The sequence below is a fragment of the Pan paniscus genome, chromosome 10, assembly GCF_029289425.2.
Source record: "Pan paniscus chromosome 10, NHGRI_mPanPan1-v2.0_pri, whole genome shotgun sequence".
NCBI lineage: Eukaryota > Metazoa > Chordata > Mammalia > Primates > Hominidae > Pan > Pan paniscus.
This window is the reverse complement of record NC_073259.2, coordinates 93,085,285-93,103,131: the sequence shown is the minus strand read 5'-3', so window position 1 is coordinate 93,103,131 and position 17,847 is coordinate 93,085,285. Positions and strand designations below refer to the sequence as shown.

At 31.8% G+C, this 17,847-nt stretch overlaps 1 protein-coding gene across 6 annotated transcripts in view; it reads right to left on the bottom strand.

Moving 5' to 3' along the window:
* The window catches only part of LRRIQ1 (leucine rich repeats and IQ motif containing 1), a 229,911-nt gene extending 212,112 nt beyond the window's left edge, over positions 1 to 17,799 (bottom strand). For 2 of the 6 annotated variants that reach the window (XM_034936300.2, XM_055095958.1), the window contains exons 1-7: positions 17,710 to 17,790; positions 15,805 to 15,940; positions 13,512 to 13,623; positions 9,317 to 9,408; positions 7,991 to 8,108; positions 6,630 to 6,853; positions 1,842 to 1,916 (exon numbers count right to left, since the gene is read on the bottom strand). In XM_034936300.2, the coding sequence (XP_034792191.2) occupies positions 1,842 to 1,916; positions 6,630 to 6,853; positions 7,991 to 8,108; positions 9,317 to 9,408; positions 13,512 to 13,623; positions 15,805 to 15,936 (753 nt within the window). In that variant the 5' untranslated portion in view covers positions 15,937 to 15,940; positions 17,710 to 17,790. Of the gene's footprint in view, positions 1 to 1,841; positions 1,917 to 6,629; positions 6,854 to 7,990; positions 8,109 to 9,316; positions 9,409 to 13,511; positions 13,624 to 15,804; positions 15,964 to 17,709 lie in introns of all 6 variants that reach the window. The other 4 variants (XM_055095956.1, XM_055095957.1, XM_055095960.1 and 1 more) reach the window with 4 other exon arrangements.
* Positions 17,800 to 17,847: the final 48 nt, after the last annotated feature.

Sequence of the window (17,847 nt, the reverse complement as noted above, 5' to 3'; positions counted from 1 at the left end):
AAAGAATGTAAGGAAAAGGCATCAAATTTGCAATCATAGATAGCACAGGCAAAAATAAATATGCAACAAAGTCATATCTTTACATTGTTAAACGTGGTAATAAATCTGTATTCTACACCCGAAGAAACTGACCATTCATTTTTAAAAGCAAACTAAAAATATTTTCAATCCTGGGTAACACGGTGAAACCTTGTGTCTACTAACAATACAAAAAATTAGCTGGGCGCAGTGGCGGGCGCCTGTAGTCCCAGCTACTCGGGAGGCTGAGGCAGGAGAATGGCGTGAACCCGGGAGGCGGAGCTTGAAGTGAGCCGAGATGGCGCCACTGCACTCCAGCCTGGGCGACAGAGCGAGACTCCATCTTAAAAAACAAAAAACAAAACAAAATATTTTCAAATATGCAAACAAAGATTGAGAAAATCTAGCATCCAAAAATGTTTTTTGACAACTATTTAAGTGTATACTACAGGAAATTAAAAATTGAGTCCAGAAAATGGAGGAAGAGTCAGGATTCAAAGAACACTAATAAACAAAGAAACCATTATCATTGAATACTTACGTTTTTTGAATCGTCTTCTTTCTTCCATCATTTTACTTAAAGATGGCTATTTGTTTTACTGTTACTCCTTTTTAGGTAATGCGTCTTTTATCCTCCAGATGCTTCTAAGATTTTATTTTTCCTTTGTTTTGAATTTCAATAATTGTATTATTTATTCCAAGGTAGCATTTTCTTTGTATTTATCCTACTTGGAAATTATTTTTCATCTTTGAATATGCTGGTTGATTTTTTAAAAACAATTTGAAATCTTTTTAACCATTATCTCTTTACCTCATTGCTTCTGCCCCATTCTCTGCCTCCTCTCAAGATATGATACAAATTTTATATCTTTTCACCATGTGTCACATATTTCTTGTGCTGTTTTCCTCTTCTTGCAATTTTTTTTCTTCTCTGTGCTTTAATTTGGATATTTTCTATTGAACTGTCTCATTTCACTAATGGTGTCATCTGCTATGTCCAATCAAATTCACCCACTAAATTTTAATTTTATATACTGAATTTTTTAAACTCTAGAATGTAGAGTTGGTACTTCATTATAGATGCTATTTTTCTTTTCACATCACCTGTTTAAGTATTTTGCTACTGGATGATAATTATAGGTATTTTAACAGCTCTACTATACTTACCATTTGGATTATCTATAGGTGAGCTATTAATGTCTTTTTTTGTCACTTGTCATTCATATGACTCTGTCTCTTTACATGCTTAACCAGCTTTTTAATTTGACAATGTGTAGTAGACACCTACTTTTGCAGGAGCGGGTTTATATAAATTTAAAAAAGATTTGAAAGGAATACAAAAAAGGATAATGTTTAGCTAAATAACAGGATTATGGAGATATCTACTTTAAATTTGTAATTACTTAAAATAATTGTATATGAAAACTCTAGAGTAAATAAAAACTAAAACTTCATCAGTATATGTATCATCAGAATAATCTTATATTCAAAACAAATTTAATTGTGTTTAGGAAAAAGAGTAAGCTTTCATAACAATCTTTGAACATAAAGAAATATTCAAAATGGTACATTTCATCAAACCTTAAAAGAAATGTTAGAATTACAATTTTATACGGACAACACTCACCAAACCAGCTAACTCTCATTTTTAAGACATTCTATTTCAAGGAGTGTTTCTGAGGATTAATAAATTTTTAATGCTGTAATAAACTAAAATCTTATACTACTTAGGCAGCATTATCTAAAAATAACCATTTCAAGCATAGTAATGTATTTCAAATAAAGAAAGCTTAATGTGCTAAATAAAAACAACAAATAGATACCTCATGCTGTTTAAATTTCTCTTTCCAAATTTTCTCTTCTTTATAGAGTTCATCATTCATCTTGTCCTGTTCTTGCTGAACATATGATAATAATAAATATGACTATACTCAAATATCAAAAATATTATGTTAATTATATATGATTCTCATAACATATATTTGTAAACAATAGTTAAAGCTGACAACCCAACCAATGGCTTTCAATTTTTAGTACTGGGATAACAACTTTAATCTCAAACTGAAGTGTCACATAATACCTAGGGTTTCCATTCTGAGAACATAAAGAAGTTTGCAACCTAGGAAAGTTGTTGTATTTATTTGAGTATGTTTATTCACAGAATATAATGTATTGGCTCGAAACACTGTTAGGCATTGTAAAAATCACAATAATGTTTGTAAAATGGGTTTTGTGTTACAATTGTTTTCTCACCATGTCATACCATTTAATTCACATAAATCAGTTCAGTAAGTAAGGGTTTTCTTTCAATAAGTTTTTATCAACACATTCGATAAGACTCCTCAGAATAAACAGATCAGTAAAATACAACCCCCTTCTTCAAAAACTCTTCTGATAATGTGAAGACACTATCATAAATTTACACATTACCCAAAATCTAGCAGAATAAGTTTATTGCAAGAGAAAAATATAAAAAATAATAATGGGCATGATAATTAGATCATGAAAGGTTTTATGCAAAAGACTGTATTTGAAATCACTAGGTTTTCAAGAAGAGAAACATATTTTTGGCACTTATTAAGCATTTTGAGCTAGGAAAATAATTACATCACTGTTTTTATGAAAATCATCAGTTTACATTAGATAAAATTAAAAGAGAACCAAGGAGACAATGAGATCAGTGAGCAAATTATATTAGTGTGTTGCTGTAAAGGAACACCTGAGGCTAGATAATTCATAAAGAAAAGAGGTTTATTTAATTCACGATTTTGCTGGCTGTACAGGAAGAACGGTGCCAGCATCTGGTTCTGGTGAGGCCTGAGGATGCTTTTACTCACGGTGGAAGAGAAATGAAGCCAGTGAGTCACATGGCAAGAGAGGGAGCGAGAGAGAGAGAGAGAGAGAGAGGAGAAAGTGCTAGGCTCCTTTTAACAGTCAGATCTTGTGGCAACTAACGGAGCAAACACTCAGTCATTACTATGGGGAGAGCACCAAGCTATTCATGAGGGATCCACCTCCATGAGACAAATACTTCCCACTAGGCCCCACCTCCAACACTGGTGATTCCATGAGATTTCAAGGGGATAAACATCCAAACTGTATCAGAAAGCATCGGAAATGACCATGTGAGAATGAGTAGGACCTTCTGTAGATAGGTAGCAAGAGTGAGAACAAATGCAAAGACAACGTAAACATGAAATTGCCACAAATTACCAATCATTAGATATTTTAAAAAGTGGGAAAAGTTCTTTGATCATTATCTCATATGAGCTATGGGAATTTTTGATGAGGTTTAAGCATGGAAGTAACGTGTTTTTAAATAAATAGTTGTCTGACAGTGCTATGGATAAGTGTGAGAAACGTAAGACCAAAGGTAGGGAGACCAATTAGAGAATATAGTAAATATCCCAAGTTAGACCCTCAGGCAGCTTGAACTACAAAGGAGCTGTAAAGTACATGGATGAGAAGATGGCTAATACAATAATTGGAGCAAAGATAGTAATAAAAAAGAAGGAAGAATAAAACATTACCTTCATTTTTCTATCTTGGACTAATGATAATAATGTGGCTTATCAAAATTAAGAATCCCAGGGAAGAACAACTCAGAAAGAAAGACAATGCATTCAGTTTTAGATACATAAAGTTCTCTGAGTATGCAGTTTTTGTAGGAGAGTTATGTAGTCTACCTTGTTTTGATACAATTGTAGATTTGGTTATCAACGGTCATTTGTTTTAAGCACCAAGGCATAATAAAGGACACATTAGGGAATTCATTAAGATGAAATTATCAAGGTGGAGGTATATGGAGTAAGAAAAGAAAGGGACAAAAATAGAATCCATGATGTTAGTTCCTACCCAAATCTCAGGTTGAACTCTACTCCCCAGTGTTGGAGGTGGGGCCTGGTGGGAGGTGTTTGGATCATGGGAGCAGGTCCCTTATGAAGGTCTTTGACCATCCCCTTGGTGATAAGTGAGATTTTGCTCTGAGTCCACATTAGATCTGGTCATTTAAAAGTGTGTGCCACTTTTAAAAATTACCCAGTCTCAGGCATTTTCTTTATAGCAATGCAGGAACAGCCTAATGGAAAACACAAGGACAGAGAGAGAAAATGAAGTCTAAAATGGATATCAATGAGTAATTGCCAAAGATGTGACAGAATCAAGACAATGTGATCTCACAGAAGTCAAGGGAAAGTAAAATGGTCAACCATCAAATTTTTGCTGGCATAAAATGCTACAGAGTCCAAAATAACTGAAAGAAACCTGTGAGTATAATACATAGAAGTCATTGGTTATCGTCCTCAAGAACAGTTTCATTCAGTGTGGTAATGCTGCCAAAAACCTAGCAGGATTAGAATTGGATTAGAAATGAAAAAATTGATACAGTATAAATAACCACTCTTTAAGAAGCCTATCATACACAGCCTTTAAAAAGCCAATCAAAGAACAGCTAAAGAAAAACATAAGAATGATCTCACGATTTTTCTTTTGTTTTATTTTAAGGATGGGAGGAAATTGAACATGCTTATAAACAATAAAAAAGGAGGAAGATGATAGGAGTGTTTCAGCATATAGAAAAAGCAGGTGTAGGTTGAAAAATGATAAAATATAAAGTAGAGGAGGAAAAGCTAACCTTTGGCAGAAGGAAGAAACATTTCTTACTGGGATAGGAGGGAAGGCCAATAATAATTTTAAAAAGGATGAGTACAGATGTTGATACTAAATAGCTGTGGAATTAAAAGAGAAAGTTTGTATTTGATGCAAAAAAATGTTATGTGGTTATTTGCTAATAATGAGGGGGGAGGAATTGGGTGTAATTCTTAAGAGATTTATGATTGCTATTTTGGGGAATGGAGAGGCAGCTAACAAACAACCCAGGAAAGAACTACTGACAGAAAGTAAATTATATATTTAGAGTCAATCATACAAAATATGGGCTAGTCCCATTGGAAACTTTTAAGCTCCAAGGCATAATGAAGGACATATTTAGGAATTCATTACACCTAATATTATTGCATTTCCTTAAATCATAATTATATGATAAATTGCAAATTAGTTTCAAAAAATAAGTTATAATTCTTTGAGGGTGGGATTTGCTGTTAGATCTCTTTTGCATCATCTAAGCACACAGCTGAATGCTTTGCCCTTAAGGTAGTCAGCAAATTTTGGTTATAAAACAAATAAAAATGACAACTTTGCTGAATAGGATTGAAATCAGATGTTTCTTAAATCTGAAAATACTACCAACACTTAATAGCAATTATGTATTTTAGTACAAACCAACAAATACTACTCCAATAATCTACATTATACTCAATCCTATTTTGGATTTCGTTTTCTTAAAGCTTTTGATCTCAGAAATGACTATGTCATTCTGGTCTACGGGAAAGAAAACATAACTAAAGGAAAATTAAAGATTCATATCTTACTATTAGAAAAAGTCATGGCATAACTGGTTCTACAATATTACAATTTAATGTGTTTATTTTCTTTTTTCTTCTTTCTTTCTTTTTTTTTTTTTTTGAGACGGAGTCTTGCTCTGTCGCCCAGGCTGGAGTGCAGTGGCACGATCTTGGCTCACTGCAAGGTCTGCCTCCCGGGTTCACGCCATTCTCCTGCCTCAGCCTCCCGAGTAGCTGGGACTAGAGGCGCCCGCCACTATGCCCGGCTAATTTTCTGTATTTTTAGTAGAGACGGGGTTTCACCGTGTTAGCCAGGATGATCTCGATCTCCTGACGTCGTTATACACCCGTCTCGGCCTCCCAAAGTGCTGGGATTACAGGCGTGAGCCACCGCGCCCAGCCTTTAATGTGTTTATTTTCTACACAGTCAAGAAATGAAATGTCCTCAACATGGAGGATTAAAAAATGTTGAACAAGCTAATGTTCTTTATATGCAACACTCAAACCCAGCAAGTTCTGGATAATGTATAAATCAACTTTAATCATGAAAGATAGAGAAGTCAGTCATGCCTGTTATCCAAATATTCTAAGGTTCTCATGACCTGCAAGTGGTGTCCTAAAATCCACCAGTTTCTCAATACCGATATACCACCACTATGATCTGATTGTGTGGATCTCCTAGGGGGAAAACAACACCAACAACACATACGACAGAAATGAAAACAGTACAAAACTTCACACCAAAAAGTTTCCAGTTCAAGGAAGTAGCTCAATTATGAAGGTGGGGCGCAGACTGTCTCTAAATGGTTGAACTACTTTTAAATATGTTTTACATGTCATATGCCAGACCACAGAGCAAGGTTAATGCATACTCAAGAATTTTTCATTGCTTTTTCCAATGTTTCGAAGCATATAAAGAAAAACAACAATTTATATTGTAAATTTCAGGCTATCCACGATGACCCCTGAAATTCATAGACTCCATTGGCCCCCAAGATCAGAAGTGTGTCTGACCTTCCAATGAATTTCAATAAAAACTAATCAAGGACCTCATATTAAATACTGTTAATTCACAGTCAATTTCTTCCTCTATCAGAGAGTAATTAAAAGTCATACTATTAAGCTCAATCTGCAACACAATCCAAATATCAATATTCTTCAGAGGTAGCTACTGATTTTAAAAATACATGAAAAACAAAAGCAAAATACCTTCTGAATGTTCTCTAATTTCTTCTTTTCAACTTTAAATTGTTTCATCCAGCAATGTCGCTTTTCTTCTTCTTCTTGAAATTGTTTTTCTTCTCTATCCCTCTGAGCTTTGAGAGTTTGTTTCTCTTTATCTTCTAATTCCTTCTGTTTCTCTTGCCAAGCCTCAAAAGACTGTCTACATTTTTCTTCCACTTCACAGTATCCAAAATTTATATCAGCATCATCTGCACTCATGAAGAAAAATAACATCATCATTTGTAAGATCAAAACTGTCAAAACTAATTCAAAGTATAAAAGTAATTTTTTTAATTTTTTTTTTTAATTTTACTTTAAGTTCTAGGGTACATGTGCACAACGTGCAGGTTTGTTACATATGTATACATGTGCCATGTTGGTGTGCTGCACCCATTAACTCGTCATTTACATTAGGTATATCTCCTAATGCTATCTCTCTCCCCTCCCCCAACCCCATGAGAGGCCCTGGTGTGTGATGTTCCCCTTCCTGTGTCCAAGTGTTCTCATTGTTTAATTCCCACCGATGAGTGAGAACATGCGGTTTTTGGTTTTTTGTCCTTGCAATAGTTTGCTCAGAATGATGGTTTCCAGCTTCATCCATGTCCCTACAAAGGACATGAACTCATCCTTTTTTATGGCTGCGTAATATTCCATGGTGTATATGTGCCACATTTTCTTAATCCAGTCTATCATTGATGGACATTTGGGTTGGTTCCAAGTCTTTGCTATTGTGAATAGTGCCGCAATAAACATATGTGTGGATGTGTCTTTATAGCAGCATGATGTATAATCCTTTGGGTATATACCCAGTAATGGGATGGCTGGATCAAATGGTATTTCTAGTTCTAGATCCTTGAGGAATCTTAAAGTAAAAAAATAATGTTAACATATTCCCAAAGCGAGAATATGCAACAATAAAATACATTGTTGAATAGACGTAGAAATTTCACCAAAGTGAATAAAGTTACATAAGTTGACTTAAAATATTCCACAAAACTTAATATAAAAATAAACCCACAAGTGTGTGTGTGTGTGTGTGTGTGTATGTGTGTCATTAAGAGATAGTTAAGAGATAGTTAAGAGATACCAAATAAAGTCAGGGATAGTCAAATCTATTGCAATCAGCTGAACATGTGGAAAAAATATTTAAATCAAGTAAATTTAGAAGGCATAAAAGTATGATGATATGTAATTTAATAAGTATAGCAAAGGCACAATAATCTTCAAACACTGTAATTGCTTTTCTAAATATCAAAAGAACAAAAATCAACTGTCCAATTTTTTTAAAATAACTATGATCAATCATATAAAAATTAACAAACATATCATTGAGCAATTTAGTCCACCTGGTAAAACATGTTCATCCATAGGCAAGTCATGAGGACTAGGCTCAGGAACAAAATCAGGACTGGCACAATCGGTTTTACTTCTCATAAATTCTTCTTTTTCTATTTCAGATAATATCTAAGAGGTTAAATGAGTACCAATGATTAAAGAAAATCAAAATAGAGAGTAAAGCTGTCGTTTTAATAATACATTAAATATTTATATGTATATACCAAGAATTTTAATGTACCCCAGATTTCTCTCAAATACAAATCTGCAGCACATTGATAATTATTCCCTTTACAATGAATAAAAAATTTTCCCATGCAAGCATTAGTAACCCTCCTTATGTTTTTCGGAACTCTAATAAGTCTTTAATATTATTTAATATTATTCCACAATATTCAATTAAACCATCTGACAATCATTCAAAATGTTTCTACTAATGTTTTCCTTTTAATATATTCTATTTTTCTGACTGTAGTGACTGTTCACATACACAAACTTTTTATATATTCTATATGATACAAAAGAGAACTATTCTGTAACCTAAATTATATATACATCATTTATATCAATTATTTTCCATAATTATATTTTCACCATACTTTAGTTGGAAAGATACAGGCTATTTATTCCAAGGAAGTAACAGTATAATAATTGAAAATTAATATTTCAAATTTGAGTATTACAAAAAATTCAATAGAGTAAAACATTAAAAAAGAATGATATATATAAGAAATTTTCAAATTATGTTAAACACATTAGGGAGGAGAAATAGGTAAAAGGAGAGAAAGCTGGATAAAATGAGAGGTAAAAGTCAATCTAAGAAGTGAATCTTTAGGAGAGACTTTCTCTTAAATCCATTTGTGGGATTTTAACTTAAACTGCTAAGGCTCTTCTTATTTTTTAAGTAAGTTTTTCTTTTATTTGTTTCTAAAAACTACTATAAAGTATTGTAAATTTAAATTTTCTATAACGTCTCTGCAGGAACATAGTACAATCCTAAGAAAGAGTAAATAAGAGTATATTCATTATTTTCCTCAGAATTTTTAGACAACAAAATTTGTGTAATATAGTTCTACTATTTTATCTACATGCACATTAAATTGCCAGGTATAAATGGCTCAACCCACCACTTTTAATATTCTTAAAGACTGAAAATTGAGTGTTTTTATATCATATGCCAGAAGAAACCATAAAACCACAGATGATTTGCTTAAGAATAATTAAATTTTTAATATTTAAATCAGTGAACTTAAAATCAGTGAAGTATCAATCTTGTGTAAGAGAGAAAATTTCTAATTATAATAGTGAATATTTTAAGTCAAATATTGAATATATACCTTAATTAATTGCTCTGAACTTTCTTCATATTCAGTTGATAGTCCTGTTCTTAAATGCATATGATTATTAGAAACTGCTCCATAACTACAGCCTAGAGAAAGAAAAAATGTATATAACTTCCAATATTAGAGTACAATACAACATCTCAAAATTTCAAACCCTTTCTTAATTTTTAACCTCAAATTCTATCAGGGTATATTGTTGATCAGTAAGAGTAACTCAGAATAACAGAAAAATTATTAAGAATAAACAATAGAGGAAATCTGATATATTTATTCTAAAAATAAAAGTAATACATTTCTAAAGTGCTTTGACTCTATCATTTTCCATATTCTAGTGCCTGAAGTTTATTTCCCAGGCAAAAAGGATCATGCCTGGCTTGATATTGCAATGGCATCTTGATTAGAAATCAACAAAAATTCAACTCTATCTGCCACAAACCAGACATGACCTTGCACAAGATATTGAAAATATTTTAATAAAAATATTAATTTAAAAATTATAATTATTACCATGTAAATGAAGAGGAATTATATTTCTTATTTTATGAGTTGTTGAATTTTATAATTTTTAATTATGTGTGCAGATGTAGTTATGTTTATTTTCTTTCATTCAATTAATATGTTATAACGTGGTAATGTTTCCTAATAGCAAACTAACTTTACAGAGGACCATTCTGCTGGCTAACTGATTATTCACACCTATTTTGTCAGATATTATAGATTTTCTTTTAACACCTATTCACTACCTTTCTGGCATGCTTTCCTGTGTGAGAGGTCAAAAAGAAAAAAATGACATCATCCAGATACCTTTGCAGCTAGATTTCTGAGAGTGATTTAGTTTATGTTCATAAATATATTTACATAACTCTTTTTTTCATAAATTATTATGTATAAAGGGAGGCAGGTGATGATGTTTTTATTTCTATGAGCCAGAATGTGGTAGAAGGAGCTTGGAGTTGGGAGACAGGAGTGTATAGTAGAGGATTAATGTCTCTGAACTTCTTAAGTATAGCAGACAGCAGCTTCTGATGCAGCCCAGTTTTATGATATATGTGTGGGGTTTGTTCTACACCTTGGATGTTTAGACTAGAGACTGCTTCTTCAGTCTTATTAATAACTCGGTTACTTATTCTAGTAGATAGTCCCCAAAGATGTTTCTCCCAAAGAATCACACCTACTGGTATACATATCCCGTGTAGTTCCCTCTCACATAGGACATAAGCTGACCCTGCGTGACCATCAGGATGTGGCAGAAATGACGCATGATGTCTGAGAAAAGATCATGAGAAGCCCTACAAGGTTCCACCTTGGTCTCTTGGTATTTTGCTGTAGAACACTTCTCAGAATCTACATGATCTGAGGAGCGAAAGCCACAGAGAGAGGCTACATGTAGGTGCCTCCAGTTGAAAGCCACATCTGAACTCTCCAGCCAACAGGTTGCATCAATAGCCAGACATTTTAATGAGCTATTTTTTTTGTAATCCAGTCAAGCCTTCAGATGACTACAGACTTAATCAACATTTGACTATAAATGCATGAAAAACCCAAGCAAGAACTGTCCAGGTGAGCCCAGTCAACCAACAGAACCAAAAGATATAGTAATAAATTATTTTAACTTTCTAACTTTGTTTCACGGCAATAAATATTCAGAACATCTCTCCTTATAAAAATAAACAAAAAACCTTACTGCCCATAAAGCAGCTAGTGCCCGTTCTCTACAACTGAGAACCCCGATCAATACATCTATATTCATAACACAGCAATAAATATTTAGAACATCTCTCCTTATAAAAATAAACAAAAAAACTTACTGCCTAAAGTAGCTAGAGTGTCTGTTTTCTACAACTGAGAACCCCAATCATCTATATTCATAAGTGAAACTAGCTTCTAGTTTCTTTTATCTGTGCTATGCTTGTACAATTTTGATCTGAAATATATAGCTTTTAGAAATAAAGTATTTTTGCTCCTTAATAGGTTGTAAGAATTTAGTTATAACATCTTTCCTAGTTTAGTAACATTTGAAAAATCTCTTTCCACCTCTTTGCCATATTATTGATTTGTTTTTCACTTTTTCAAATAATTTTGATAATTTGTTTTCTTGAAAAATCATTAATTTAATTTTAAACTATCATCCCGTGTAACAAATAATGTAATAAATAATTTAAACTAAATAATTCATATAAGAATGAATACATAATGTAAATTATTAAATTATTACACAGGATAATTTAAATTAAATTTCAATAAATTCAAATTTAATAAATAATACATATTAGTATAATTTAATGAATAATAAACTTATGATGATAATAAATTTAATAATTTTAACAATTATCTTAATTTAATAAATTAAAATAATTTTAATAATTTATACTTAATTTTACTAAGATAAATTTAATAATTTTAAATAATTTAAATAATTAACGATTTTAAATAATTAAATTAATTTAAATTTTCTGGGAAAATTACTTTATTCATTACGATTGTCAAATATCTTTTATAAGGCTCTGATTTATTTGATCTTATTAGAAATCAGATTAGATTAGATTAGGTTAGAGTTATATACAAGATCTCATAATTTTCTAAACCACTGCTGTAACTGTAGTTGTATCTCAGTTCATGTAACTAATTTCTACAATTGTGTTTTCCTTGATTTTTTTTATAATTAGGCTATAAATAGGCTGTATACCTGTCAATGTATTTATATTTTCAGTGTTTAAACCTGAGTAAAAATAAACAAAACATGTCAACATTCTTCATAATTCAACCACAGATAATCATTGTCAAAATATACAGCAAATCTTTACATAGCAATTCATGCTGGTGTTCGGGACAAAATTCTTGGAGCCACCTTCCTTTCTTCATTTTGTACCAGTCCACCAATATATGCTTCTCTTTCTACCTTAAAATAATGTCCAGAATATGACCATATTTCTTCATGTCTACTCAAACCACTCTCATCTCTTGTCATATTATTGCAATAGTCTTGTAGTAGCTTGACTACCTCAAGGCATATTCTCTACACAGTCAACAGAATGATTGTTTCCAAATAAAACTGAGATACTGTCATTGCTTACTCAAAATTTTTTATATGTTGAGAATAGAATCCAAAGTCCACAAAATAGTTTGGAAGAGCCCTATATCATCTAATCCTTTGTTTTCTCACATACAACCAGAAACGTTTACTTGCTGTTATTCAAACATATTAAATCCACTCAGTGGGCCTTTATACTTCCCTCTTTCCAGAATACAGGCTTCCTAGATAACCATGTGGCTCAGCTTTACATTCATTAAGTCATTGCTCAAATATCACCTTGTCACAGAGACCTTCCCTGACTATTTAAAATAGCAAACTCCAGTCTCTATCTCCTTACATTTTTTTCCTTCATAGCAGTTATCACTATTGAAATATTGCATATTTGTTTATTATCTGTCTCCCTACACTGGAACATTAAAATAGAGAAACAGAATCTTTGCCTGTTTTGTTCACTGCTGTATTCTTAGTGACTAGAACACATTCTATCAGAAAGCAATATTTATTGAATGAATATGAATATCTACATTGTAATTTATACTAATACATAAATGCCATTTAATTTTAAAATAGCTTTTAACATATCATGAATATTTTTTACATTAAATATTTGTCTGTCATTTTAAAAAATAGGTTTATTAGTCAACAAAAAAGGTCTTGTTGAACATTTAGAATGCTGCCATTTCTCATTATAAACCAAGCCAAGGTTAATTCTAATTAAATCTTTGATCTTTCCATTAGTCTTAGAACAATTCCAAGAAGTAAATTTGCACAATTCAAGCAAAATACTGTTGGGCTTTTCAAATAAGTGATTATATTTTTCCCAAAAAAAGATGTATATACTGATACTGCCAAAAAAAGTCTCTTGATTAGTTTTATTTTCTTTAATATAAAATAAAAGGATGTCTGGTATTAATTAGGACTGCGGAAACAAAATGCTGATGGTATTTACTGAAGACCTAAGAAAGATAGTAAAAAAAAATAATGAATGAACTAAACCCAACAGTCCAATATACTGTAGATATATTAGAAATACACTAAATGTATACACATGTGCACAGTAAGAGATAAGAACTTTAAGCAATTTAGTTTACTAAATTATAATTTGTTCATACTTACAGAAAGCTTATCTGCCAGACAGATGAAAATAGTACTTACTTAAAATATCAGTATCTTCCAGGTCCTGAAGAATGAGCTCTTCAACAGCTTTACTCCTGTTCTTTATGATGTTAATACAGTGAAGAACTGATTCTGGTAATTCAACTGAATCCTAAAAATTTGAATAATACAAGAAACTGTGAAAGTGTTTAATATCAAAATTATGTGTCAAATTTTGGACCCTTCATTCCACAGCAAAAATGTGACCAAAACATGTAAATGAAGTAAAAAGATTCCATATAAACAGCATAGTTCAGACAAATATATTTGGCTAGAGTTTACTTTTAATTTTCAGGTGGTTGTGCATTCCTAGAAAACTCTAAGAAAACAAACGAAAAGAGTTACCTACACATCACTTTCGTTAACTTTATTACAGGCTGTTTATTTTTGAATGCCCTCAATAGTTGTATATATTTTTAGATTAATTCCAACTTCAAATAAATATTATCAAATATTAATCAAAACTGCAGGATTATTTTTTCAAAATATTTAATATCAAACTAATACCTGATATAATTATTTATTACATTCAAAACTGGCTTTGTGATTATCATACACAAATTTAGTCACATTTGTAAGCTATTATAAAATATCTACCAATATAGCCTATGTAAATCGATTTGTAAATTTTCTAAATAGCTAAATATATTGATATGCAAAATGCAAAAATAAAATTCCTTCCTCCATAAACACCGTAACTAGTTAGAAAATATAATGCAAATAAATAATATTCATAACAACAAAATACTTGAAGCATCCAGGAACAACTTTAATAATAATCTTGAAGTTACATATATCTACATGATGACAACACTTCACTGAGGGACCTCAAGCATGGCATCAATGAAACAATATAAATGTTTCTATATAGAAGAACATGATATGCACCTGCTTTTATTTAACTAAAAACAAATATTGTCTGCCATACTGGGTTTTCATGTGTTGAATTTAGGATTTACAGCCAGCTTTATTTTCTCTATCCTAACTAATGGAATTCAGTGTTTAGTTTTGAGAATGAACATTAGAAGATAATGAGAAAATATTACCTTTCTTTTAGTACTACAGAAAAGCATGTAAAATTATATGTCATAAAATGAGTCCTGATAAAGTAGTGTATTAAAAATAGTGACAAAAATATCAATTCTACTTTTCTGACATCTGTCCTGCATTGAGATTTCTATTTCTTGTTTAACTAAGAAATAGAATTCTAAGCTACCTGGATTGTAGAGATTGTTGTTATGCCTTGGGAAATATAGTTCATAATCTGTAAATCCTTAGTTAATAATTTTTTCCCCCGGTAATAATACTTACATTGATTCTAAGTGATATAAATAATAGTGAGGTATCTTAATTGAAACAGAAGGGCTTTAAAATTTTCTTCTTCCTTTATATAAAAAGGTATAATAAAATATAAAACAATCCATTATTCTGTTGGATTTCATACTCAAATAAAGAATTTCAGATTTTTTTGTCTCATTTAAATGAGCTCTGGATAAAAGACATAATAATGTAACAATGTTAATTTTTCTAAATGTAATAGGTAGGTTTAGTGCAATCCTAATAAAATAACAAAGTTCTCAAATCTTTAAAAAATTTTCTTTTTCAAAAAAAGCTTAGTTAAGATTTTCAAATGATAAAAAGATGTGAAGAATTTGGTCCACTCAATATTTACAAATATACAACAGCAGGAAAATAATGAATAAAGTAATGGAAAAGAACAGACAGCCTCGGATAGATCATATGTACAATAACTATCAGTAAGACATATGATAAATCAATTGAGAAAAATTAGATTATTAAACAAGAGACACTGGAAATATTAGCTCAATATGTGCAGGAGATTTTCAAATTAGTTCTACATTTCATAACATTCCTGAAAATAAATTCCAGTTGGATTAAGGATATTGGTATAAATGAATAAATCTATGAATAAACTCTGAAGCATATAAACATTGGTAAATATACACAAATAAAAGGATAATTTGTTTTATTTCCAAAAGTAACCATTTTGATATGTCAAAAGATTTCATATACATTTTTCTTCCCATGTAATTTAATCATGCTAAAATGTTCACAAGTAAAAACAAAAATCAGGATATAAATATATATAATGATAATCACAATTTTACGAAGATGTATAGGTGACTATATATATTCAATATAATTTATATTTATATAAATTGTTTATAACAATGCTGCTAAAAATGAGAAGTACATAAAAACATCCTGAGAAAAGTAATATTTCTCCTGAAAAGCCTACTCCTGTTAAAAGGCTCAAAAGTGCAATACTCACTGTATCACTGTCATCACTCTGGGTTTCTGATTTTGCATCACTCTCAATGTCTTCTTTTTCCAAGGAGGAAATGCTGAGTTTATCCAATTCAGCTTCTATTTCTGCTTTGAGCTTTGCATCATCATCGTCCATTATTCTTCATAATAAAGCACAGAACTGCTTTAAAAAATGAAGAGGCTAATATGTCACTAAAAATTATGTGTTCTCTAATTTGTCATACCAATCCAACATATTTATTTAAACATGTTTTAATTTAACAAACTTTTATCACACCTTATTATGGTTACACCAAACATTGTTTTATCTCTTCAATCATTCTTTTTAAACTTTGACTACAAAATGATCAACTGTAATTGTACGCTAATACTCTTATTGATTTATATGTTTATATAATTGTACTATATATAATAAAGATCAGAATTGTTTATAAAATTTTTGTTTCAGTTATTAATACATATAAATGTAGGTATGTATGCATGAGTTGCAATGTAATATGTGTTGTTGTTAATGTTCTGTTTTTTATTTTTCACTGTTGGTCTTAGTCCCAAAAAAGGTTTGAAAATGTACTAGTCAGCTATCATTTTATTTTTCATGACACTAGTTTAAACTTTTCTTTCTTTACTCAAGGGCCTGACCTTTCCACCTGTCTTCTTGTTCTTTTCTTCATTCCTTCTTTCCATCCTCTTTCCCTTTCGTTAATTCCTCCTTTCACTCTACTCAATCATCTCAAAATCAGTTCTACCCATAACTTCCACCCTCACTCACTCGCTCAAAAATAAAAAATAAAATAAAAAAAGGAAAAGAAAGAAAAGAAAAGAAAAACAAAGTGAAATGGAACTCCAGACAGAACCAGGGCAAAATATTATCCTGTAATGGAACTCAAAGTGCATGTAAAAAGCTTTATTAGAAGGAAAGCTAGATTTTTTTTTTAATGCCTACAAAGCAAAATGCACGGGTATACTAAACTTTATATAGAAAGAGAGGCAGGAGAGTATGGTGGAGGTAAGTGTCATTTCCTTTACATGACTTTCTCTGTTCATCTACTGGCTCATTAGATCACCCCTGTCCAATTACATATTTGAGCACTTACGCAAGTTTAAATTTTCTATTAGCAACGTTTTAAAAACAAAAGAGAATCAAGTGCAATTAATTTTTATAATATGTTTTATTTAACCCAATATATCCAAAATATTTCAACGTGTAATAACAAAATTAATTATTAATATCATTGCAAAGAGTTTATATTCTTTCTTTGGACAGTAATTCTTAGAAATCTGTTGTGTGTTTTACACCTGCAGCACATCTCAGTTAGGATTAGCTGCATTTCAAGTCCTCAGTAGCCACCTGCAGTTAGTGGTTACTGTATATGACGTGCAGTCATGGATGGGTCTCACTGTAAATGGGCTACATTAAAGTGCTCTAAGTTGATAACGAATCACTTGGAGTTCACTAAAGCTGTCAAAAGTAGAAAAGCTTAAGGAACTCCCCCTTCAACCCCTGTAAAGAAAGGGGAGAGAAATCTACTTTATAAGGTTCATATAAATTAAATATTACCAAAAAAAAAAAAAAAAAGAAAGACAGAAAAGGAAAGGGTGCAAAGGAGGGCGACAAGAAGGGAAGGAAGGAAGGAAAATAATGTCAATTGGTTTGTGGGGAGCGGTGAGTGAGTAACCATCGAATGATCCCTACATAGCCAAGACATCTCGTTAAGTTTTGAATGAGTTCTCGAAATCTCCAGGGTGGAAGGGAGCCTCGAGCTTCGCAGAGTCGCACAGCCATCCCCCGACCCGCGGTCTCTCCCTTTCCTGGAAGTCTGGCCAGGCAGAGAGAGTCCCGGCTAGGCCTGAGCTCCCACAGCTGTTCACCTCCCTCAACAAGAATCCCAGCCTTAAGGCCCCGGCTCACCCCTCAGCAGCGAGATTCCTTGGCTTTGTTGTAAGACAGCGCCCATAGCCGCTACACAAAGCGTATCCATGGCAACGGCCAATCACAAGGAAGAGAGACCGGTTTTTCCCTACAGGTGCTCTAGAAGGACAAACAATC